The sequence below is a fragment of the Cavia porcellus genome, unplaced genomic scaffold, assembly GCF_034190915.1.
Source record: "Cavia porcellus strain 051 isolate PalLab524CR breed Dunkin Hartley unplaced genomic scaffold, mCavPor4.1 scaffold_7, whole genome shotgun sequence".
Classification (NCBI taxonomy): Eukaryota; Metazoa; Chordata; class Mammalia; order Rodentia; family Caviidae; genus Cavia; species Cavia porcellus.
The window spans coordinates 12,690,426-12,717,868 of record NW_026947490.1 but is presented as its reverse complement, the minus strand read 5'-3'; the positions used below and the strand labels follow the sequence as shown (position 1 = coordinate 12,717,868).

Below are 27,443 nucleotides of genomic sequence, written 5' to 3'. Positions count from 1 at the left end.
TATGTGGTAATCATGATTCCCAGTCATATTGGTTTCAAGCCATATAATGTTTTCACTCATTAACTGCAATGGTTTTAACCTAGGTTGTTCGATTTTAGTATCTGTGATGGTACGAATAGCTATTTTGAAGAAAACAACACATCATAAAAGCTAGTGCTGATTTAATATCATCTTGTTTTGAAGTCCCATCAAGCTGTAGTACATCGGTTTCCACTGGTTTTAACATGTCGCATCTTACTATACTTTACTATATGTGATAGTATAAACAAAATTTTTTATAGGCAAAGAGATAATATAGAAACCGCAGTTCATTTTCTATTAACTGTTCTAAATGCCCTGTAATTCTTTCATTCTCTTGAATGGCTTCACACTGTTTTGATATGCTTGATGCTGTAGTATATGAAGTTATACTCAAATATTTCAAGGAAAGAGACACTATGGTAACTACTACTATGTCAGGTTATCTGGTGGTGAAACACAATGATGCTGAAATTGTTCAGTTCTGACCTACGTTGTTCTGTTACAATGTCCTCTTTTATCTCAATCTCCCCCCTTTTTTAATTAATCTATTTTTTCCCATTTTTTTAATTAAGGGAAAACTACATTAAAAAATAGCGGGATATACTATAGTAACTTTTTTTGTTTTCCTGTTAACCTGATTTGAACTCCAGTATTGCTCTCCCCATCTCGTTCTGTCTGATTATACAATATTCTGTTTTGTTTGATAGCATCAAGCTTGAGGGTATAGGCAACCACTTCGAAGGCAATAAGATTTACGATGATGCCCATTATGGCTTAACTATTATCTTCTTTTGAAGTCCTGTAAGGTCTTCAGTGTAGGTTTTATTGGTTCTGTTCTGTACTGTTTTGATCAATTCTATTATACCTGATGATACAGGCAACTTTTTAAAAAAAATAGCAGGAGGCACAATGGTAACCATTTTTGATCACCTGATACTCTATTTTTGCATCATGTACTATGCCCATCCTTCTGTTCTAACCGACTCTGTTATGTTTAGTCACATTAGGTTTTATTCTCTTCAAAAAAAAAAAAAAAGTAATCAGAACTGTGGGAGTAAAAAAAACCCCAAAAAGTGTAACTGTTATTGTAAAAAAGAGAGGAAAGGAAGGTGGTCTAAGGGATATAACTGCATGTATGTTTGATTGTGTAGGATGGAAAACCATATTACTGAGCTTTTGTTGAATCATTGAATGGAACTCTCTGCAATCTCACTACATGAATGTCCACTTTATATGCTTTAATTTTGTAATTTGGATGACAGTTTGTGGCCTATTAACTAGTGATTTCTTAATGTGTAATTATTTTCTTGAAATCCTGTATTATTTGTACCCTTTTACTGCTTTGCTTTTTTTATTTCCTATCTTTTTCCTCTTTAAATAAAAAAATTCTGTCTTTACTATTCTATAATTTTATAGGAGAATATAGTTATTAAAAAATAAGGCATATCTAAACTTCAATTGTTTCAATTTTATAATTTTGTATACTAACTTTAATATATTGTCCATTTCTCCACTTATTTTAACCTGTTTTCTATTGCATTTCTATCAACATAAAAAATAAATAATTTATTTGATTCCTTTCCAGGGGAAACATTTACATGTGGTAAGCCTATTGCTGGGAATCACGTGCTTCTTTCCTTTGTATATTTGATTTACTGTTTTCTTTTCAAAAAGCAAAAACAAAAACAACACTGTGGTGCCAAGGTCGACTCTCCTAACTCCAGAATGTGTTTGATTCTGTGACAAATCCAGTCATCCTCATGCTGCACCAGACATCAACAGCCATTTCACCTGAATTTTATTATGACAATTATATTTTTGCCTACTATTTTTAGACACAAATACCATTGTCCCTCTTTTTTAATACATAATCTGAATGAGTTTCAAAAATAGACCTTTTCTAATAGCGCATTCAGTACTTATTCCCAGACTGCTCCAGGAGGTAGCTCCAAAAGGAGGTATCCAAAGTGCATGGACATTCTTTAAACCTTTTCCTCTGTCAGCCAGGTCGCCTGAACCTTAAAGCATAGGTTTGTGTGAGCTTGCATTTGGGCAAGGTGGATCCATTTTAAGCTAAAAGAATGAATCAGAAAACTACTTTTCTGGAAAGAAAATTATAGTCCCTGGATTTAGGGCACACGAAAAGTGTGCTGCTAATTCTGGGCAATCTTGCCTGACGATTATAAATATGACAATAAAGCAGTGCTGAATCATTGTTTCCATGTTCTGCCCTTAAAAATAACAGCCCTTATTCTTTTGGTTTCCTGAAGACTAATCAAAGGAAACATGAAGCAACAATAAGCTGGAATGTTTCCTTTGCTTTTCAAGATCCTTCTGTAAGCATTTGTGGTAATGGAATGGAATTAAGAACACATGTATGAAGTGCAAGGACTAAGATCTTTGTACATCGCTAACCAGCAGGAGACTTGGAAAAATAAAATCCACACAACGCTTACATTTTAAAAAACAGAGTTAGATGGCGAGAACATAAATATGCAAAGTCATTGGTTGTATCAAGTTCTTAGTGTTTTAAAGATTGAGTTATCAAATCGTGGTCTTTGATCACCACTTTCTCTTTTTATTTTACTTTACAGAGAATAACATATAAACAATGAAAACAAGTTTCAAAGCAGGGTAGTAGGACAGTTACAATACTTGATACTTTGCATACTGGTGTCTTGTAATAGTTATTCAGAGTACAGGACATAGGCATGATATTTTGTCTAAATATTAGCACAAACAAGGAACAAAGAGAAGCTTGCTGTGTAACTACCTTAACTACCTTATGTATGCATATATTTTTTTCCTTTTACCCATTCTTCCTTTCCCCATCACAGTTTGTTTTTTATTTTGAACAGTTTCTTTCCAATTCACAGTATCTATTGTACATTTTTTAGAGGGAAAACAGAAAAATCAAAATGCAAATAAACCTAAAAAACAACAGCAAAAGCAAGATGACAACAGCAATAGCTATATAGGTTTTCAAAACAAGATGATAGGAATTTAACAATGGTTGTTAGACTGTGTATTGTTATCTTCAAAATAGTTGCTCAAGTTACGAGATACAGGAATAAAACAAAGTAGTAAAATGGAACAAAACATTGGATTTCAAAACAAGACAAAGGAAACCCCCACAGTTGCCACAGTGCACACTGCCACCTTTGAAATAGACGCCCAGACCACCTGGCCCAGGCCTGCAAAGTCAATCAAACAACACAAGCGTCAACCTGTTCTTTCTCCTTCATTGCTATCATCTCACCTTGAGTCTTCTGAATCATCCAGTTGCTTACTAGAGATGGGGGAGTGATATATGCTCCTCTGGTTTCCCAGCCTATGTGTTGACTGGCTCACAGGAAGGCGTGCTTGCCTTCTTGCTGAGTCTCCTCCCAATCCCATGGCGGAGCCTGGCTCAGGGAAAGGCATGCTTTCAACACCACTTTCTTTATCCAAGCACTATGGGTAATCAAATGTGGGAAGCTAAATTAATTTATTATTAAGGAGAAACCCATAATAGTGTGTAGGACTGGGTTAGTAGTAGTCTGTGTAAGAAACATAATACAAGAAATATCTTATTCTCATAAATTTTACAAACTAGGTATATATTGCTAGATCCCCCCAACCCCGCCTAGTGGGTTTTGTGGTGTGTGATACTTGTGCCACGGTTGGTCCCCACGCTTCAGTTTCATTAACTCCATAGTCAGTCAATCTCCCTCTTTGTGGCTACTCATTATATTTTATAAATATTCTCACTCAGCAAAAGGTCAAAAACATTAGCAATACCATCTTTGAGAACTATAAAGATAACTTCAGTCAGTGGATATGCACTTAACAGATTAGTGGTGTTAGAGAATCTGTCTGACAATTTTTATGGTGATTCTCACAAAACATAATTTGTGCTCATAGTTGCTTTCAAAAATTGGAAACATTTGAAGCATTAAACAGTTAGTTTAGTAATTCCTGAAATTTATTCATTAATGCAGAGAAGTAAAACTTCAAATATATAAAGGAAGTTTGACAGAATATTAAAGGTCTATGTTAGAAGCGGGGAGGTGAAGAAATTTGATGGATGGTAGAGTGTTGCCTTCTCAAGCATGTTACTTAAATTTTTTATAAATATCATATATTTATAACCATGTGTAATAACCATTCCCTATCCCTGATCTAAGAGGCCATGAGTAATCAGTGTGAGTCAGCTTTTAGAACATACTGTGTAGAGATTTCCACATTGTGAGTTTTAGAACCAGAATTGTCGATTCAGAGTTGTGGTTCAGAATTCAGTTTTAGGAAATTTGCTTACAGCTAATCAGACTCTGGAGAAGCAATGTACACTATTTGGTCTTGAAAACTATTTATGTAGCAATTGAATTAGTAACTTAATTTCTACTGAGAAATAGAGCTACCAAATGCTGTTGATGGTTCTAGACTTCTAGTTTTTAATAACCATACCAAGATCCAAAAGCTAGGTAATTAAAATTGCAGTTTAAAAGGCAATAGTCTTAACACAGATCTCAGATTTCTCCCATAGAGTTGTGATCATGATAAAACCCAGACCACCTATGTCATTGGTGGATGGGCACTGAGGCTTATTATTCTTTGCCTTTTTGACATCCTCTCATGTGCCTCTGTTAATATATAACATCTTTAACCATCTTCTATTTTACACAAATTAAATTTTAGGACCATTTCTTCCTGTTACCTTTATGATCAACAATTGTGACTTCTGTTCAGGCTGTGGTTATTAGCATCACTTTTGAAAGGTGACATTTCTTCATCTTACCTTAAGAATCTATTGGATTTGACAGTTGCTGTCTATCCAAAATCTATAGCTCATATCATTGGTGAAAATATTGTGTTTGGCTGAGATTTATCATATGGGGACTATCAAAGAGAGATTTCAGAATCCTGAAGTAGCTTCTTTCATGTCCTGGAGGAGAATCCCTGACCTATGGCTTTCAAGTCCCTGAGGAGTATCAGTGACCTATGGCTTTCCTATGCCAATGGCTACCATTAGATATTTGAGGATGTACCAAATAACATTCCTCTGAAAATCTTGAGAATTTAATTAACTTTAAGATGTGGACATGTATTTACTTCATCTCTTTCTAATGTCACCTGAAAATTTTAGTCATCCAGTTGTTCAGGGCAGTGGAATGTTTTGAAAGTTTTCTGAATGTACTAGTGCATATAGCTTGAATGAAATAAATCTGCCTGCCTACCTATCTATCTGTCATCATCTGTCTATGTGGCATTGTAAAGGCCAGGGCCTTCACACTGAACTGTATCCCTCGCATTTCATTTTATATGTTGACACAGGGACTCCTTAAATTTTTAATTGTCCAGGCTTTGCTCAAACATATGATTCTTCTGCCTCAGCCTCCCAGAGTGCTGGGATTCCAGGCATGCACACTTGGCTGAAAATGATTTTATACTCAGTCCTGAAACATCAGTAGTCCTTGAGGTACTCAAGTTGGTAAACATCCCAAAAATGGGGAGTGTGTAGAAATTTTGTGCAATATATGATTAATAAACATGGTTTATTTAAATGAGATTGTTCACCAGACATAGCCATTAGCACTGTTTCTGTAAAATGTGCGTGTTATATACTCTCTGGAACTATGAAGCTTGAAAATAGGTATGAAGCCATTCACAGTAACCAATAACATGAAATTAAGTGTTACTTTCTCACAATACTGGGTACTGATTTGAGAGTGAGAGAACAGAGGCATTGACTGATTCACATCTTGGCCTCCTGGCTTTCTAAAGCATTGTGACCTTGAGCAATGTATTTAATGTTTCCTGATTGTCACATCTGCCAAGTGGAGATAATGACACAGTGGAGTCACATCTTCACTGGATTTAAGTTCTTAGGTAAAATTCACTCACAGTATTATCTTTTCATTCTTTACTGCTTTACTGACTCACTAGGATATCAGCAACAAATAGGTATAAAGTCAAGCACGTATTTTACTCTCTTTTTCCTTTAAGTGTGAGTTCCCTTTCTCTAAAAATAGAATATTAATCTTGCGTTAAGCAAAGATTCAAAATATTTAGTTTGAGAGATGAGAAGGATGTCTATTAGTGTCTCTTTTTCTTCCCTATTTTCTAGATCTAGTATGGTTGAATCGTTGGGAGATAGGTTAACATATTATTTAACTTTTAATTCCTAGTTAATTGGATTACTTTCTTTTTTAAAAAAATTTTTAAGGAGGAAAAAAACAGAGAAAGTGTACAAGTTATACAGAATTTCAAAAAAAAATAAACACTAGAAAATCTCTAATTAATAGATTACATATTGTCATCTTAGAAATAGTTGTTCAGTTACAAAATTAAAGCATACAAAGTGGACATTCAAACAGTGAGACTACAAACAGTTCTGTTCAATGATCCAACAAAACTCAGTAATATGGTTATCTATCTTATACGCTTAAATATACATGCAGTTATATCCTTTAGAGCACTTTCTTTTCCTCTCTTTTTTACAATGACAATTACACATTTTGGGTTTTATTACTCCCACAGTTCTTATTACTTTTTTCTTGAAGAGAATAAAATCAAATGTGACATAACAAAACAGTCAAATCAAAAGGATGAACATAATACATAATGTAAAAACAATACAAGATGGTCAGCAATGGTTACCATAATGCCTCTTACTATGTTAAAAAGAATTGCCTATATCATCAGTTATAATAAAATTGAACAAAACAGTAAAGAACAAAACCAATAAAATGAAAACATTGCAGACATTACAGGACTTCAAAAGAAGATAATAGTCAAACCAGAATGGGCATCATAGTGAATCTTATTGTCTTCACAGTTGTTGCCTATACTCTCAAACTTGATACTATCAAGCAAAACAGAGTAGAGTAAAATTCGTCAAAACAAGATGGTGAGAGCAGTATAGGGTTTCAAATCAAGTTAATGGGAAATCAAAGTGGGTTACTCTAATACATCCTGCTATTTTTACTTATTTTTTCTCTTAATTAAAAATAAAAAATAATAAAAAAGGAGATTGAGATAAAAGAGGACATAACAACAAAATAGCACAAGTAGAACATAATCATTTAAGCAAATTAGTGTGTCATGACATGATATCCCAACATAAATGTACTTACCATAGTGTGTCCTTCCTTGAAATCTTTCAGTATAACTTCATATACTGTAGCATCAAACATATCAAGACAATGTAAAACCATTCAAGAGAATGACAGTATTACAGGGTATTTAGAACCAACTAACAGAAAATGAAAAATGGTTTTTGTATTATCTCCTTGTCTATAAAAGTTTTTGTTTATATTATCGCATATAATAAAATCCAATAAAATATAATATGTTAAGACCGATGGAGACAGAAGAACAAAAGCTTTATGGGACTTCAAAACAAGATGATATTAAATCAGCACTAGCTATTATGATGTCTTGTTTTCTCCAAAATAGCTGTTCATACCATCCAATCTCCTCTGCCTCATTTCTGTTGAGCTGTTTTTCTGTCATTGGTTGTCAATTTGTCTTCTTCATTTTGCTTTCTGCTCCATTCATTGTGGCCTCTCTGCTGCTGTTTCTGGAATCTTGGTATTTTTCTCTTTTAGAATGTCCTGCAGTATTCTCTATAGAGTTAAATTGGTGATTGCAAATTCCCCTAGTTCCTCTTTATCCTGGAAGCACCTTGCTTCTCCATTAATTTCTAGGGACAGTTGTGCAGGATATATCAATCTTGGCTGGAGGTTATTGTCTTTCAAAGCTTGAATTATTTCACTCCACGCTCTTCGTGATTTGATGGTTTGTGCCGAGAATTCTGCTGTACTTCTGATGGGTGTTCCCTTGTAAGTGATCTGTTTCTTGTCTCTGATAGCTTTTAATATTCTGTTCTTATATTGGATTTCTGGAATTTTGATTATTATATGCCTGGGTGTAGCTCTGTTTGGGTTGTAGGTGGCTGGGGTCCTGTATGCCTCATAGATCTGAGTATCTTTACCTTTTCCCATATTAGGGAAGTTCTCCTTGATTATTTCTATGAATAGCCTTTGCAGTTCATTTGTTTGTATCCCTGCTTCTTCCTTTACATTCTTAATTGTTAAGTTATAGATTCTCTTATCATCTTCTAGCCTTTGTATTATTGCTGCTTGTTTCCTTGTTATATTTAAGAAGTTTTTCCTTTCATGCTCCCACATTACAAATCTGTCCTCCAGTTCAGATAATCTACCCTTAGTTTCTTTCAAGCTGTTATGCCAGCTTTCTATTGAAACTCAATTGAGTTTTTAGTTTCCTGGTAATCTCTTTGAACCTGTTTCATGTATTCTATGTTTTCTCTATTTTCTCCATCAAATAATTGTCCCCTTTTTTTCTGTTCTTCCATTCCACCATCAGTTTTTTCTTGGGAGGTGCTTAGCATTTATTTAACTATTCTACTTATGTCTTGCTTTACTTGGTTAAATACTTCTTTTTTGAACTCGTCTATGAGGTCCCAGAGATATTGCTTTATGTCTATTGGTGCCATGCCTGGTGTTGCATGTTTTCTGTCCTCATTCTCCTTTGCATTTACCTTTCCTGGATCAGTGTTCTCAGGATTGGGGACTGAGGACCCTTTCTTGTTGCTCCCTCTTCCCATACTTTTTGGTCCTTCTATATAAGTGTACATAGGAGGCCCAGTTTCTTTCTTTGTCAGTTACAGTTTGTTTGAATCGCGCTGGCTAGGTGTTCCCCACCCACTGCAGTGTACTAGGGAGACACAGACCTGGGCAGCCTATGCTGGGCCCACCCCTTCAGGTCAGTCAACCTGCTGAAGGCTTCACTGCATTAGGGTGCACTGCCAGGCTCAGGGACCTGGTTTGGGCTAGCCTACTGAGTCTTAGTCCATGGCATCACCCAGGTCAAGTGCTCCCCACCAATCCTGCTTGAGAGGGAAATATGTGACTGAAGTCACTGCAGCATCCTGTTCCGGCCAGTCTCCCCAGTCTCAGAATGTCCTCTGTTGGAGCCTCCTAGTCTACGAAAGGGTCCCCATTCCTCTCACTCACTGCAGGTTGATGCAGGGCTCCCTGTCAGCTCTCCTCTCAATTCGATTCACCAATTCCTGCTCTCAGAGCTTTCGCATCTCTATCCCTGCTGTGCCAATTCAGATGCAGTGGCAGTGGCAGGAAATTCAAGCCATGGTTTCCAGAGGTGCAGGTTCCAGCTTTGGCACTGAGACTTTAGCTGTTTCAGTTGTAGCACCAGGATTGCATTTCCAGTTGGTTTCTCTCAGCTTAGTTCATTCCTGGGTGGCAGGGTATATCTCCTCCTGCTTAGGACTCCCCACCCTGCACCATTCCTGGAATCTAAGATGGCTATCTCAGAGAGCCTACGTAGGTACTGCTTTCCATTTGCCATATTCTCCTGGAAGTCCTATTTTTGAACTTTCAATGATTCTTGTCATGGTTTATGTTGGTGGCCCCCAGGCCTCTTGCATTTGCATTCAGTTGGGTAACTTTCTATCCTGTATAAATAGTTATGCATAATAAACTCTGATTGTGATTATTTTGTTACTTCTAATCCTGTGCAACTTTTTAAATTTGTTGGTATAGTAATTATATCAGTGATGGTCAAAAGCCCATCATTATTTATTACTTAAAACATATGAAATAATTATAACCATATTTTTTGCTACATCCCAGCTCTTTGATTGATTGATTGATTGATTGACTGATTTATTGAAGATAAGATCTCAATAAGTCACCAAGCTGCCCAAGCTGGGTTTGCACTTGTGATCCTCTTGCTTCAGCCTTGCAGAGTGCCAAGGTTACAGGCACATGCTACCACATTCAGTTCATAGTTTTTATAACTTGATTGTATACACAACACTGTAAGTACTATATTTTTAAAATAAAGTCCCTCTAGCCAGGTATGGTGGTGCCTACCTATGATCTCAGCACTCCGGAATCTGAGGCAGGAGGATTGTCCCAAGTTTCAATCAGCCTGGACTACCTAGTGGGTTCTAAATCAGCCTAAACTACATAGTGAGACCTTGTCTCAAAAAACCCCCAAAAGCCTATAATACTTCAATTTTTCCCAATCACATTTTCAATTAATAGTATTAATTTAAACAATATTTTATCATCAATATTTTATCAAAAACTGTTGTATAAAATAAGTATTTATTCTTAACCAAATCAGATTATATCAGATAAGTAATAGAAAAATGTAAGAACTTTTATTTTTGAAGTTGAGAGTAAAGAAACACAAAGGTTTTATTTGATTAGGAATTATTTCACTTGAAACTTTTTGCAGTATGGAAATAATCATCTCTTAACATCATTTTATGAACTTCTGCCAGTAATTTTGGAATGTATCCATAGCTACTAAAGATGTTTGTATCTGACTTTAAAACAATTGTTGACCTCAACACTGAGCCTGCATGACAATCCTTTTGTTTATTTTCCTCTTTAATTGTTTTCTGGAAAAGTGAAGAAAATATTGATTTGAGAAAGCAGCCAACAGAGGCTATTCATAACATCTGTTAGTGCAATGTGGATATAAAATCCAACATTTTGTTTTCATGAAAAGATTTATTAGATACAAGTTTTTAAAAAATGAATTTTAAGACTAGGGAGCCTGAAACAAGGTAAGAATTTTATAATAAATATATTTTAATCTTGATTAGGAACTTTCTGTTTAAATAAGTTCTACCCAAGTGATCATACATTTTAAATATCTTTATTTAATTTACAAGCAAACCCTTAAGTGGGAAAGGAAGAAGAAGACATGTTTAGAATCACGGAAATACATTTTCAACTATGAACAAGTACTACTCATTTATTAATTTATTAAAATTAATCTCTTTCACTGCTGAGTGTATATCCAAAACAAATTAAATCAGTAGGTTAAAGAGTCATCTGCATTTCCATGTTCATTGCAGCATCATTTACAATAGCCAAGAAATGGAAACAACCCAGCTGTTCGTCAACTGATAATAAAGAAAATTTGGAACATATGCACAGCAGAATACTATTTAGTCACAAAAAGTAAAATCCTATCATTTGTGGCAACATGGGTGGAATTGGAGGACATAGATTCAAATGAAATTAGCAATTCCAGAAAGACAAATACCATGTGATCTTCCTTACATGTGGAATCTACAATGAGTGTTCTCATAGAAGATGAGAGTCCAGAGGTAGTTACCAGATGCTGGGGAGACCAGAGGAAAGGGAGGGAGGGGGAAAGGTTGATGAATGGGTACTGAGATGCAGGGAGATAGGAATAAGAAACTCCATTGTGATTCTGCACAGTAAGGTGACTGTGATAATGTGCTGTGTATTTCAAAATGCCAAGGAGAAAGGAATTTGGAAGTTGTCGCCAGAGAGCAAGGATACATATTTGAGGAGACACATATGTTTAGCCTGACCAAGACATTACACATGTACATTGTATGGTACTCCATTAACGTGTACTATTTTTGTTTTTATGTATCAGTTAACAATAAATAAAAATATATTTTTTAAAACCTCTTTTATAGCTTCATCAATTCAAAATTTTTGTGTCTGGGGAACATTTATTTTCTGTTCAAATATATGCATATAAAATTTATAAAGGAATAAACAAAATACCTCAAATTCCATGCAGCTTTCCATAGAACTTCTAGTGATTACTGCATTTAAAACGTTTCTCAAAAAAAATTTTAGTAAGAGGAAAATTAGAATTGAGAAGGAGGAAAAGATTTTCTCAATGACTCCTGAAGCCTACCTCCTGAATTTTCTAATCTCAAATGAACTAAAGTTTGTCTCAAATGAAGGAAAGCCAAGCCTACTAAGGAAAATAAATATTCTCAGTAGGCAGCATGATGTTTGAAAAGTTCAAAGACACGATGATGTGGAGAGAACAAAGATTACTTTTTTTTTTTTGGCCCAGATTTTCCTCTGAACTGGTTTCTAAAGAATATGACTCTATTATTTTGTCTAAAACGTGTATACTAAAATACTCCAAAACTCAAGACCTATCAGTCATAATTAGTGCATCTGTAAGGATACTCACGCATTATTAGATGGGGAAAGGGACTTTGTCAAAGTGTCTTGAAAGTTTCACAGAATAATGTTTGGAATCAATCTTTTGTCACTAAATAAAGGATAATACAAGAACATATGCAGGTCTATCATTTCCTCAGTTTACTTCTGAAGAGTCTGGCTTGGACAACAGAGTCTCAACTTTTCTGTTTTCTGAAGATCTAACCTTTGAACTCCACAAAAAAATGAGGGAAGAGAGTGGAAGTTGGGAAAGAGAAGCATTAGAGGGCAGGGGATGGGAGATTTCATGAATGTGTGAAAAAGATAAAAAGAACAGCTGGCATATGACAGAATTGTATGGAGAATGGGGAAAAACTATCGAAAGAGATTGTTTGAACTCTTTCATGCTTCTGGAAATATATAGAAGCAAAAGAACTATTTCTAAATTACTCTTGTTTGGCCTTGTCACCTTATAGATGTCACCTTGGCACCACTGCTTTCTACAGACATATTTGCAGCTACTAGTAACAAAGATGAGTTCAATCCTACGTGCTTTACACCAGCACCAGAGTTACCAATTTCAGTAACAAAGATGGGAGCAGTTTAGATGCAGGACCCGAGCATTTAGACGAGGGATTTGGGCATGTAAGAACTACAGACTTTTAAGAGTTTTAATTTCACACTTAGATTTTCTGTTCTGGTTTGTAAGGGAAAAAAAAAGGGAGCAAGGAAAAATTCTCCAGAATAGTACATGTTTTCTTTAAGAATGATAAAGTCAGCCAGGTGTGATGGCACATACTTGTAATCCCAGTACTTAGGAGCCTGAGGCAGGAAAATTGTGAGTTCAAGACCAGTCTGAGCTACAAAAGTGAGCTCAAGGCCAGCTTGAACTGCATAGTGAGGCCCTGTCTCAAAAATACAAAAAATAAAAAATAAAAATAAAAAGATAAAATCTAGTTTGCATGTTGATGTACTGTTGGTAAATAAATTAAAGAAAAAATGCTGCCTTGTATGAAATATTTTTTCTCCTTCTAGGAAATAGAACATCTTTCTTAGTTATGAAATTCTGACTCTGAAGAAAGTTTCAAATTCCTTGAAATCATTCCTTGCTTTCTTTTAACATAGTAATTTATTTCTATGACTAGTTCTTCAGAACCAGAAGTATAGAACAGGAGTGGTTCCTGTGCTCCACCCCTCAGGGACACTTCTATCTAGAGATATTTGCAGATGTTGTGATTTAGGGGTGGGGAGTGTTACTAACTTCTGGAAGATAGAAGCCAGGAATACTGCAAAATATTATGCAGACACAGAACAGCTTCCTAGCAGAAATGGTTAAACCCCAAAGATTAATAGTGTCAAGACCGAGAAACCCTGGTCCCCTTGCCTCTAGATTCCCTAGTCACAGCCATTTCATTTCCACCTTTCTGTTGTACTTTGGAGCATGTTGCTTTCCTTGTGACCAATTTTTTAAGCTCTTTTACATCCTTTGGATCAATGGGCCATTTCACCCAACATCTTCATTCATCAGCAATCCTTGCTCAGACTCAGCTTGAGGGAAACTGAGTGTGGGGTCCAGTACAGTACAGTAATTGAGCATGTGGGCTTTCAGTACAGATTGGCTAAATTCAATGTGGGTTTTTTTGTTTGTTTTGTTTTGTTTTGGTACCAGCGATCAAACTCATGACCTTATGCTTGCCAGGAAGACACTTATGCCATATCTTCACACACAATGAATTCATACAAAACAAAATAGCACTAAACTGGTCATAACAGAGTGAGGAAGTCATTATAGGCCTTCAAAACCAGATGACAGGAAAATTAACAATGGCTGCCATAATGTCCCTTGTTCTCATTCAAATTAGCTGTCCATACCTTCATATATGTTGAAATTAAACCAGGCTAAACCACTCTGAACAAAGAATAATAGCACTACAAACCAGGCTAAAACCACTCTGAACAAAGAATAATAGCACTACTAGATTTCCCAACATGATGATATGAAATCAGCAATGGCTACCTCTTTTCCTTTAAAGTAGCTGTTCATTTATGCATTATATAATTGATTCTCATAAACTGTTTAGGAGAAGTTCTGTGCATGTTATAAGTCTCTACATGTATTCCTATCTTTTCTGTATTAAAGGGAAACAAAACAAAACAAACTACTAGGAACACATGAAACAAAAAAGACAAATAAATAACAGTAGCAAAGATCCCAAAACAGTGACAATAATACAGACCTTCAAAACAAGGTGGTAGGAGCATAACTACAGTTGTTATTTTACATAATGATCATCAAGAGTTCTTCAGATCACCAAACACTAACATACACAATTGTTCCAATCCTATGAAAGTTAGCTGTTTTAATCCAAGAACTTATAGAATTTGTAGCACAATCATGTTAGCAATCCTAAATGTGTTTATATAATTTAAATATTTTTTCTTTTTTCCCTTCTCTTTGATTCATTTATTCTTTGTATTGTTTTCTTAGTCTCTATTGTATTGATTTCTGCTGTGACCCTTATAATTCCCTCCCTTCTTTTGGCTTTTGCTTGACTTTCTCTTTTTTTTCTAGATGTTTGAGTTGTAGTGTTAGGTTGTTTATTTGTGGTCATTCTGTTGTCCTGATGTGGGAATTCACTGCAATAATTTTTCCTCTGAGGTTTGCTTTCATTGTGTCCCACAGGTTCCAGTAAGATGGACTTGTATTTTCATTTACTTGTAGATATTTTTCAATTTCGTCTTTAATTTCCTCTGTGATCCACTGATTGCTCAGAAGTGTATTATTCAATTTCCATGTGTTTGTAGGGTTTTTCCATGTGTTTGTAGGGTTTGCAGTTTCTTTTGTCATTAATTTCTAGTTTTATAGCGCTATGATCTGATAACATGCATGGGATAATCTCAATTCTTTTGCATTTACTTAAGCATGTTCTTAAGCATGTTCTGTGGGCTAGTATATTGTCTGTTTTAGAGAATGTCCCATGTGCTGCTGAGAAGAATGTATATTCTGATGTTGTTGGGTGGAACACTCTGTATACATTCACCAAGTCCATTTGTTCACAGGTGTGATTCAGTTCTGTTATTTCTTTGCTGATTTTCTGTCTAGTTGATTTGTCCCTTTGTGCCAATGGCATGTTAAGGTCTCCTCTTATAATTGTGTTATTGCTTATTGACTTTTCATTTCTGTTAATATTTGTTTTGTATAGCTGGGTGCTTCCGAATTTGATGCATGTATAAGATTGTTATCTCTTCTTCCTCTAGAAGTTTTCCCCTAACTAGTATCAGAAATACTAGAAATAGTATGTAGTGACCTTCTTTGTCTCTTTGGATCATTCTTAGTTTGAAGTTCACATTGTCTGAAAACAGAATAGCTACCCCTGGTGTTTTGTTTTGTTTTGTTTTGTTTTGGAGGGGGGTACGATCCTGTTGCATGGAATATTGTTTCCATCCTTTGACTTTCAGTCTGTAAATTTCCTTTTGGGTTAGCTGAGTTTCTTGTGTACAATATATGGTTGGATGTTGTTTTTTGATCCATTCTACCAGTCTGTTTCTTTTAATTGGTGAATTGAGGCCACTTACATTAATAGTTATAAGTGATTGGGGCTGGGGATTTAGCTCAGCAGCATAAGCGCCTGCACTGCAAGCACACAGTCGTGAGTTTGATCCCTGGTACTGGTAAAAAAAAAATAGCTATAACTGATACATATTGATTTTGACATGTTATCTCTCTGCTGTTGCTTCTTTACCTTTCCACTCTGTTTAGTTGTCTGCCTTGCTTAGTGGTTTTTTTGTATGTCTGTCTAGAATGTCTATCAGTATTCTTTGCAGGGCTGGTTTGGTGGTCATGAAGTTCTTCAGCTGTTCTTTGTCATAGAAGTATCTTATTTCTCCATCCATTTTGATGGGCAGTTTTGCAGGGTACATCAGTCTGGATTGGAAGACATTTTCCTTTAGGATCTGAAATACTTCACTCTATGCTCTTCTTGACTTCATTATTTGTGTTGAGAAGTCTGCTGTGATTCTAATGGGCTTTTCTTTATAGGTGATCTGTCTTTTCTCTCTAACAGCTTTTAATATTCTGTTCTTATGTTGGATTTGTGGGATGGTGATTATTATATATCTGGGTGTAGTTTTATTTTGGTTATGACTATTTGGAGTTCTAGATGCTTCACTGATCTGTATGTCAGTTTCCATTTTCATGTTTGGGAAATTTCAGCTATTACTTCTGTAAATAGCCTCTTGTTATTCATGTTGTCACCTTATTTTGTTTATCCCTATCAATCTTATGTTGTTTTTCTTTGCATCATCTTGCAGCTGTTGAATTATTATTTCCTGATTCCTTGTTATTTTTAAATGATCTTTCCTTTCATGTTCACTAGCTGCAATCTTATCTTCAAGGTCTGAAATTGTATCTTTACTTTTGTTGAGGCAGTTTTGCCAACTTTCAATGGAATTTTTGATTTCCTGCATATCTCTTTGAGTTTGCTTCATGCATTCTGTTTGTTTCTTATATTGTTCATTCAGGGTTTCCATCTTTTTGCACTGTGCTCTAATTTTTAACTGTGTCTTCTTTAATGTGTTCAGCATTTCTTTCATTACATTTATCATTTCTTCTTTTACCTGAGAGATTATTTCTAATCTGAGTTCTTTTATAGCTTCCCGGAGTTGTTTCTTTACTTTAGTCATTATCATTTCAGGAATTTCAGATGTATGGCTTACATTTTCTTCTACGTTCATGTCTTCTAGGCTTGCTTGGGATGGGCTGGAGGTTTGAGAATGCATTTTGCTTTTTCATTTTGTCATTTTCCTATATTTCCAGGTTTTGAGCAATGTTCCAAAGTTTTCCTGTGCGCTGGTAATCAGCTTGTGCACTTTCGACTCCTGGGGGAGAATGCAGGCAGCTGCTAGCCACTTGGAGGTTGCTGTGTATGGCCCAGTTAGGCCTGCAGCGACCTCCCACGTATTTTACAGTGATTTGGGGTACTGGGCAAGGTCTTATCAGCTGGGAGCAATGGTCCAAAGCTTCCGGCATGCACTGGGAATCACCTCACACACCTTCAGCTCCCAGGGCAGCAGGGAGGTCACTGGGCGTGGCCCAGTTAAGCCCAGGGAGACCTCCTGAGTGTCCTCCAGTGATTTAGGATGCTGGGCAGGATCTTGCCAGCTGGAAGCGATGTTCCAAAGCTTTTCCCCGTCCTGGGAATCACCTCCCACACCTTTGGCTCCCAGGACAGAATGAAGGCTGCTGGGTGTGGCCCAGTTAGGCCTGTGGAGATCTCCCCTGCATCCTCTGGTGATTTGGGATGCTCTTTTGTATTATTTTAAATTATCATATCTCTTTTAATGTTTCAGATCATAAGTCCTTTGGATTATCTGCCCCAAAAGGCCATCAAGTGGTCACAGCAGTAGAATACCAAGGTATAGTGTCTTGTTTTTACAGGCTATATTTATAAAATACCTTGTGAGGATGACATATATGAAACTGTATTTCTGTTTGTTGAGATCTTCTGCCTTATCCCACATTTTTTTTTTTTTTGCCTGAAATGCTGTATGCTGATTCCAAGTTGACAACTCTTTCTACATCTCAGTAGAAATTTTGGGTAGTCAATAAAAGACTAGATATATACAGGTCTTCTCTGATGTGTAAAGTATCTGCCATGAAGGAAATCTAATTTGTGAAACAGGGAGATAGGGATCCTGAAAAGTTTCTAACTAGTTAAGTGTGGTGAGCGGAAATAATACCTCACCCTACTCTAAGCATTTGAAATGACATCAATGTATTTTATTTCAAGCTGACATTTGTAGCATCATAAAAATATTTTTAAGAGGATTTGTTAATGGGTAAAAGTTTAAGTTTTGTAAGATGAAAGAATTCTGGAAATTGTTAAGTGCACAACAGTGTGAATATACTTAATGTTATTCAACCATGCAGTAAAAAAGTGAGTAAGATGATAGATTTTAACAGTCAGGCATGGTGGCGCATGCCTGTAATCCCAGGACTCAGAAGGCTGAGGCTCAAAGAATACTGTTTGAGGCCAACCTGGGCTACATATTGAGTTGCAGGCCAAATGAATAACATAGTGAGCCTTGCTCAAAAATAAATAAATAAATAAATAAATTTTAGTTACATGTATTTTGCCACAGTTAATGGAAGTAGCTGAGCATGGTGGTGTACACCTGTAATCTAGCCCTCAGGAAGCTGAGACAGGAGAATTGCTGCAAGTTCGAGGCCAACCTGGGCTACATGATGAATCCAAGGCCAGCTTGAATTACATAGCAAGACCCTGTCTCAAAAAACAAAAACAGAATTATTGAAGGGAACTCATGAACAAAAAAGTAGTGTCTAAAGGCTTTTATGAGCGGGCGTGGTGGCTCACGCCTGTAATCCCAGCACTAGGGAGGCTGAGGTGGGAGGATTGTTGCGAGTTTGAGACTAGCCTGGCCTACAAAGTGAGCTCAAGGCCAGCCCGAACTGCATAGAGAGACCTTGTCTCAAAAAAGACAGAAAAAAAATTTTTTTAAATTAAATTTTAAAAAAATAAAGGCTTTTATGGATTTACTTCAAATATCGACATGCTTTTGCAAAGATCTTTTACTTAGAATGTAATTAATAATATATAAAAGCAACCAGAATAATTGTCATTTCTTAAATATAATGCTTTTTTATGGTTTGAGATTGTAAACATTTAATAACCAGGTTCCATGCTCACGTGTGATGGCACACTGTTGTGATCCCAGCATTCTCAGAGCCTGAGATCAGTTCAAGCTTAGCTGGCACAAATGTGTGCGTTCTCATCCTTAAATATGTTTTCAGTTCCCAGAGTTAGGCAGGTTTGAAAGAAAGAGACAAAGATTTAAAGACTGATGTTGGAATTTAAGGTAGTATTTTTATGGTGCTTACAGCTGTGCCCAAGACACAGTAAGCGTTATATGTGTTCCTTAAGTAAAAATATGTTAAAATTAAGAATAAGTCCATCACTCACCAATAACAAGTCACTTCACAATAAATCACTGAAATAATTACTGAGGTCTAGATCCTTTGGAGTTCTGATACTTTACATGATTTAGCTAATGAGACACACTTTATTGTGGGTTAGCTTTAAATGAGGAGAGGTAGGAAGAGGAATTCAGTGTTTCAGAGTAATTTGTACTGTGAAGTACTTAACAGGAGGATAAACAGGCCCAGGCTGGATGCCAGGAAGGAGCCTGGACAGGCTGGAAGAATGAGCACAGCCAAGAGGCAACTGGAGCAGAATGTCCCAGCGGGACAAAGGCAGTGGGTTTCCCTGCTTCCTGCTGGAGGTCCTCCTGCTGGGCCCGGCTCGGTCCCTTAGGCTCTGCACCATGATGTCTGAATAAGGACATCAAGGTTATATTCTCTAGTCTTACATTACTTCACAAACATACTGAGGTAAAATTCACATAACATAAAATCCATCACTTTATTTATTTATTTTATTTTTATCTCTTTTGGGGGAGGGATACTAGGGATCAAACTCACGACCTCACATTTGCCAGGCAGGTATGCCACTGAGCTATATCCCCGGCCCCAAAATCCGTCATTTTAAAAGCTTACCACTTTTAGTGGCATTTAGTATATTCACCATGTTATGCAACTACTACCTCTATCGGGTTCAAGAATATTTCCATCATTCCCAAATGAAACCCTGTGCCTAGTTACCTTACTTTGCAATGCAGGTTTTATGTGTAATGTGGGTAACGTCCTTCTGTAATCTGTTGCACTCAAATGTTAGCCTCAGGATTGGGGAGAAGCTCCATGGCAGGGCACATGCTTAGCACGTTGAAGAGCCTGGGTTCCATCCCCAGCCAAAAACAAAAAAAAGTTGGTCTCACTCCAATAAAGTGTTTGCTGTGCTTTTTAATGGATAATTTCAGTTTAATTCTAATTTATTTGTGGCCAGTTATTCCACTTTCAGGATATTTTGCACAGTAACTTAAAGTTTATAGTATTTTGTGATTTGTATGTGTGTGTGTATGTTTCATCCATTTCATTCAGGTTTTAGTCTCTTATTTCTTGAATATCAAAAATTCGTGAGTTAATCCCTTCTCCTTAGTGCTGCTGGTTTGTATCTCTTGCCACACGGGTGCCAAAAGCAGCCCGAGACTGGACTCAGAGCAGCTCTGCCAGGCTTGTGAATGACATGAACAGCCTGGAGCAGAGAATGTCCAGCCCAAAAAGCTATTAATCAGAGTTTATTTAATAGCAAGCATTTCTTTTCAGAAGCAATTTCTGCTAATTCTTGAGAACGACTTTGTAGGATCAATTCTTTTCTCATTATGTGGGTTTTTAATTTGGGCACCGAGAATAAAATCAAAAGATAGCAGCGCCAAATCCTAGAAAGATTAAAATTCATAATGATTCTCTTATTCTTATAAGTGATTATTTTGCTACATATTTGTGCTCATGCTTTTTCTAAATGATTATCCTCTCTCCATCTACATGAAACAGATGTCTTGGCAATGAATTACTCACCTAAATAGAAAAAACTTACACATTTTTTTCTGTTTAATATGCCTGTGTTGAGGGAATAAATGAACTGTGATATTTTCTTTGATTCAAAACAGAAGTAACATTTTAGTTCAAATTTGAGGAATTTATGGGTAAGTTTGTGGTTGCATGAAGTACAGGTTTCAATCACACCAAGGAAAGCTTGCAACTAAAGAGAAATTTCCCATGATGAAAATAATAATGGCCGTTTCTGGAGTATGTACTATATGCAAGGCACCATGTGCACCAAGAAAGTACATCATCTCATTTAATCTTTGTTACAACTTTGTGAGATGAGCAGTGTTATTTTATCTTTGTTATAAGATAAATATAAAAATCTTATTCATCATAGGAAAATTATACCTGCTTACATGTTATATTCTAATTTCTCTATTTTTCCCAGTTGTCTGTCCTCCTATTTTACTATTTATTGAATGTGTATATAATGTTCAAAAGTGGAAATTAATGTTCTCATTATCACATACTTATATGTGATATATGTCAGAGGACTAATTCCAAACCCTGTGGATTGGTATATGATGTCATAATGCCCCAGAAGCTAGATCAGAAAATTATGCTAACCGTGAGTGTTGAATTTTGGCTAAAGAGATCAAGCAAAGTCTATGAGAGTTTCGTTCTACATTCACTTGATTCTATCTTCATATTGACCCCATGATTCCTGTATTCATACAGATCTTCCTATTTATACAGATATTCCTATTCCTATTCATACTGATATTAAAAAAAATCTGTATTCATTTCCTATGGTTGCCATAGCAAAATGCTACAAATTAGGTGGCTTAATATAACAAAGATTTATTCTCTCCCAGTTCTAGAGGCAAAAAGTTCAAGACACTGGTACCTTAGGTTCTAGGTTCTAGCTGTTCCCTTGCCATGGAAACTCTTTAAGAGCCACGCGAAATATCCTAAAAGGGGTGACCTCTGACTATCTTGGTTTTTAAAATTGCACCCGCATCCCAGCACTCCCCAGCCTCACACACTGCACTCTGCTGTCCTCTCCCGACCTCCCCAGCAGCTGAGATACCGAAGAGCTCCCCTTCTGATGTCACTGTTGGCCTCACTTCCCCAGTTAGGCTGTAAAATCCCAAAGAGCAGCAGTTCTTTGCTGTGTGCATTGGTATCACTCAAGAGGAGTGTCAAACACATGGTAAACACTGAACATACTTTGGACAAGTTGGGTGGGGCATTTCTCCACATCTTACGTGGTCAGTGAGAGAGAGAAGGGAGGCTGAGTAAAGTCAGTGATGCAGGAAAACCATTGCTTACATTTTCTAACATAAGTTCCTCAGTGTCACCAGGAAGAATTCGTCAAGATGAGTGTGTGTGCAGGGTGTGTGTGTGTGTGTGTGTGTGTGTGAAAAAGTACACTAAACAATGTGACAGAGTACACTAAATCCTGCTTAAGAGGTAGGCATACATGGAGAATGAACAAAAAAGTGAGTGTGGGTGTGGGTTTAATTGTTGGGAAATTGAACAAAATATGGGAAGGAAACCTATCTGAAATGCAAGACTCCGGAAGGCCACCACCCACTCTCCTTAATCAACAGAACAGAACTGTGTTTCCTCAGGCAGGTCCCTTAGCACACATTTGTCTTTGTAGCATAGCTGTAAACACTTTTTAAAATGGTATTTCTTTGTCATATAAAACTTGTTTTAGAAATTTTAACCATCCTTGAGAACTTTTTTATTTTTTCTTGCCTTTCTTTTCTCTGTCCTATTTACTAATTGTTTTTATTCTATTTCATTATTTTTAGCAATAAAGTCTCTAAAATTAATATATACACACAGAAGCATATATATATGTATATATATGAAACAAATCATAATTCTCCCACAGAGAATTCACCATTTGGTTATAATTTTCAGGCACACATGTATTTCCCAGACTTTTGTCCATGTCAGTGTGAGTACCTTTAATAAAGTCTGGGATAATATTTTTTTATGCAGCACTAAATTTGCTTAATGTCAAAAATGAAAGTTATGGAGAAGATCTTACCATGATTTGTCTTCTATTCAAAGACAGTTTGCTTTCTTAAAGTCACATAATTTGCTTTGTGGGGATAACATTAGAAATACTCACTTTGTGTTTTAGAGTGCCTGGATGAAGTATACTTTAAAAATACTTGTAACTGTAGGTTTCTGTTTGGTGACTAGGCTTTTTGCAGGCCTCTACTAAGTTTTCCTCCGCTCAGTCATCTTGTTTAGACAGTTGAAAAAAAATGGCTTCTTTGGTGGTTCCAGGAATTCTTCAGTGATGTGATTGCCCTAAATTTCCTGTAATTAAATGAATTTAACCTCACTGAACATGTTAAATTTGGTGCCAAAATTAAATCTTTTAATAGTTTATCTGCTTTGAAGCAAGGTTAAGGGCAGTCATTTGGGTGTAGGAATCACTGATTTTTGTTAGAGGGTCACATTGTGTTTATATTAATATAATTGTGGAGAAGATCAACAGAGAAGAGATCCAAGTGAGAGTGAGCCTGCTGGGAAAATGTCTCTGGGTTTCTCCAGCAGCATAGCCTGGCATGGCCGAGGTGCCTTGCTTAGACACTAAGTATGTAGTGCCCTCCCCTATGCCTCTGCCCTGGTACTTACCAACGTTGAACTGAAATATTACCTCCTCTGCCAGATTGTAGACTCCTTGAAGGCTGATACTGGGAATAATAAAATAAGAAATTAATTATAGCTCTTGATTATTAAGCTCTTCCTATATTTAGACCTGTGTGCTTTGCATAGATGATTGTGTTGGAAGACACAACAACTCTAAGAGGTACTATCCCATTTTATGGATAGAAAATCAGACTCAATAACTAAAAGAAAGCAGGATAGTGTCACACAGTTATGTGGAAGAGCTGTAATGGGGGCTAGTTTATTTGGGGGCTAAACCAAAAAGGTACCTGTTGATGTAAGTTGTGATTGAAGAAATAAATGAGTTGAATGAGTAAAGTAAGTTAAGGATGTTTATAACTTGTTAACTTAGTAAAATAGGGCCAATTAGAAAACTAATATTTTTGCTGTTGTTCCTAGAGGCTATTTTAGCTTGTAAAAATCCAAAGAAGCCTATTTCCTCTCGATTAGAGTGGAAGAAACTGGGGCGAAGTGTCTCCTTCGTCTACTATCAACAGGCTTTCCAAGGTAAGAGGCTGACCTGAAGAGGTGAGAGCCAGAGAATTCCAAGGGCAGCCTAGAGTGTTTAATTTACAAATGAGAGCATGACACTGACTGACTACTGAAAATGTATTTTTGTAAGTGTGAGGTGAAACCAGCACTGTCTGATGTAAAAGAAAACAATCACAAAAACAGAGACCAGAGAACAGAAGTAAGTGAATCCCACTGGAGTTCTGGGCCCTCTGTTTTCCGGCTCAGTCCTAGAGGATACGAAGTGTAGTTGTTTTTGCTGGCCCAGTAGGTTAAACTGTTGAGAAAAAGGAGGGGGAAATGGCTTGAGTTTGGGATGGAAGATTGCTGCCACTGCTGAGAAGCTCGGGGAGTTAGGACCTACCACTGGCAAGTGCTTCTCATTTGTTATATATTTCTTTCCACTCACTGCTCTTCCTGTCGGATAGACAGTGAGCTTTCAATTAAAAATGTGGTAACGGTGGATGAAATGTTTTGACATTAGTTTACGTAAAAATTATCCATTGGTTAAGGGCAGAACTGAAATAAGGTGGAACATATCTTGATGATTGACAGCTGGAGAGCGGGTATACTGAAGTTTATGTTCCTCTGTTCTCTAATTAGATGTTTGGATTTTTCCATAATAAATACTTTATAGAAATACATCTTAATAAGGATAATAAACATGGTATTATGTTAAAATACTGTGAATTACTTAATTTTAAAGAATTAAAGGGAAACATGTTTACAGTTCATAGAAAATTTAAAATATCCCTTCTGATTCTTATGTCTCAAGATAAGACTGTAGGCTGCAAAGTGCTAATACCACAGTGGTCTTCATTTGAATTTTCTGTAGTTTCCATTCCTGGAAACATTGTGTAACATTGTGCATGTTACACAAACTCTACTTGAATTCCATACATATTACTATAAAAACTAACCAGAAGAATGTTTTTAAGACAGCAGACAGCCCCCCAGTTTTTTCTACTCTTGTCATGTAAACCAACACTCACAAAGTTACCACTCTAGCCAGTTAAACCAAGCATGCCAGTGCTTTTTGAAAGCAAGAATCTTGCCAGAAGGTATGAAGAAAGTGGCAAAACAGACATTTGGCTTGAGTTTCTTTTTTTAAATGGGAATATGAAACTATTCTTTTTTTTTTTTTCTTTTTTTTCCTGGTACGGGGGATCAAACTCACGACTGCCTGCTTGCAGGGCAGGTGCTTATGCCACTGAGCTAAATCCCCAGCCCCCAAAACTATTCTTTTTTAAAACAGGCTTTAGAAAATAATTTAAAGTAATAATATAAATGCATCCCCTCATCCCTTCAATTTTTTTTTTTAAGATGGAATCTCTTTAATCACTAAGTTATGCAGGCTGGGCTTAATCTTGCAATCGTCCTGCATCTGCCTCCCAGATGCTGGAATTACAGTTGTACATCACCATGCTCAGCAATTTTTAAAGTTTAAAATTGAGTTCATGAGGAGAAAAATGAATGTTGAGTTAGTAAAATGGCTTGTGGAAGATATTACATACAAAGTTATTTATGTTACCATCTTCTTTCTCTAAAGGTGATTTTAAGGATCGAGCTGAAATGATAGATTTCAATATACGGATCAAAAATGTCACAAGACACGATGCTGGGAAATACCGTTGTGAAGTGAGTGCCCCATCTGAGCAAGGTCAAATCCTGGCAGAGGACACAATCACTCTGGAAGTACTAGGTAATGTGCCTGTGTCTGTGTAATTACTGTCACCTGCTCTGTGTTAATTTCCAGCCCTAGACAGAAGGCCCATGGCACAGCAGCACTAATGGGAATCCACAGCCACAAAGCTTCAGGAGGCTCAGGTACCACCTTTCAACAAGATGTGGGCTGCTTCTTTCTGCGTGTGCTGAAATATTAGTCTCACTGACTTATTATCAGAAAACCTTTCCTTAAAGTTGGTTTTATCCCTAAAGGTCTTACTCTGTACATGGGAGCATTTTCCTCAAGATTTCATTTTCTTATAGTTTTTGACATACTATACTGTTTCTCTTGTCTTTTATAATAGTATCACATGATAGGAAAACAACAAAACAAATCTAAAAAGTAGACATTGGGAAGGATTAGGTGTTCGGTTAAAAAAATTAACAATTATTTTGCAGCTAGGGTTTTGGGACCTTTGTATATGTAATTTTACTTCATTTGCACTGAAACCTGATTTTCATAGATGAAGAAATAGAAATGAAATTATTTCAATCCAGATGGGGAAGCAGCAAACCTGTTACTTTAATTGCTATAAGAACCACAACCAATAGGATCAGAGTAATTGCTAAAGGACCATGATCTCTTCATTAATATTACTATAATCTGCCAAGTAAACAGAATAATTCCCTTTCCCTTTTTCATGTTGTCTAGACTTTTCTTGAAATACTAGTAAAGCACTAATGTAGAAAAAAGTATAATTCAGGAAGCTTATGAGCAGCAGATTCAGCTGGTGTATTCATTTTGGGTTACCGTGTGACAAATTATCACGAATTTAGCAGCTTAAAAGAACACCCTACTTGTTAACTTACTGTTCTACATATCAGAAGTCCAGCATCAAGGCCGAGTGGTACTCAGGGTATCACAGAGTTGAAGTCAGGTGTTAGGTGGACTGATTTCTTGGCCCAAGCTCTGAGGAAAATCCATTTCCAGCCTCATCTTCATATTGGCAGATTTTGTTTCAGTCAGTGCTGTTTACCTACTGGGGCCCACAGTGGTGCTTAGAGGCCACTCATGTTCCTTACCTCTTGGTCTCTCTACCTGCAGTGTGACAAATCCCCTCCAACGCCTCATGTGCTTTGCAGTCTCCTTTGACTCTCCCTTTTGGGACCATCCAGAGAAAGCTTGCTGCCTTTCACGGCTCGTGTGTTTAGGTCAGCCTCTCTGTCCACTTTCCCTCTCTCAAAGCCGATGGAACTGGGGCCCTACTTACACAACCACCTCCCTTCACAATATGGCTGAGGTTAGAACTGGATTCAGTAAGTGAAAGAACATGTGTGTACACCAAAGATGGGGACCTTGAAAGACCAACCCTAGAAACCACTTCCGGGGTTCCTTCAAGTGAGACCATCTGATACAGTCTGCTTTACTTTTCAAATCCCTGAGAGCAGAATTCTGGAGTTGATATTCTCTAACTGGCCCAAGTATAGATAGAATAGGATTTTAGTTTGGTATCATGCCTAGAAAATATCCTCAGATTTGACTTCTTTTGAACACAATTGACAGTGAACATTAAAACTGTTGATGAAGAAAGCAATAGAGATTAAAAAAAAAAAGGATAACTGTTGTACTGGCTAAGATAGTGTCTGCTACTACAACACATAAGCACTGAACTCTCAGTGAATGGCTTCATGTGGTATAAATTTCTTTTTCATTTAAGTAAGCCTGAGTAGCCAGCGCAGGGCTGGTGGTGGAGCCATATTATTACACCTCATGAGATTGCGGACTCAGCCTCATCTTTGATCCATGCCTTTCCAAAATCCCCATAGGTGTTTGCAGCTACTTAGTAGCAGGAGAGGACAAGAGGACAAGGGGAGTGAATGAATGGACAATCATGAAGGGAATTTTCATAGGTTAGGGCTGGGGATGGCTGTGTCACATTTACTCACATGCTGCTGGCCAGGACTCACACATATGACTCCCACCCCACAGCAAGGGGCCAGTGTAGTCTACTTTGTGCCAAGGAGGAAAGAGATCTGTTGAACTGGGGCCATCTCTATTACAGGTACCTGGTAAGCACATCTTTCCTGGGGTGTTAAAGTCTGTATTTAGCTTACAA

The 27,443-nt window shown here is 36.8% G+C and overlaps 1 protein-coding gene across 2 annotated transcripts in view; it reads left to right on the top strand.

The window, feature by feature from the left end:
• The window catches only part of Jam2 (junctional adhesion molecule 2), a 70,890-nt gene that overhangs the window by 27,519 nt on the left and 15,928 nt on the right, over window positions 1-27,443 (top strand). For both annotated transcript variants that reach the window (XM_063252540.1, XM_063252539.1), the window contains exons 2-4: window positions 17,346-17,411; window positions 23,551-23,658; window positions 25,211-25,363. In XM_063252540.1, coding sequence (XP_063108610.1) covers window positions 17,346-17,411; window positions 23,551-23,658; window positions 25,211-25,363 — 327 coding nt within the window. The remainder of the gene's footprint in view (window positions 1-17,345; window positions 17,412-23,550; window positions 23,659-25,210; window positions 25,364-27,443) is intronic.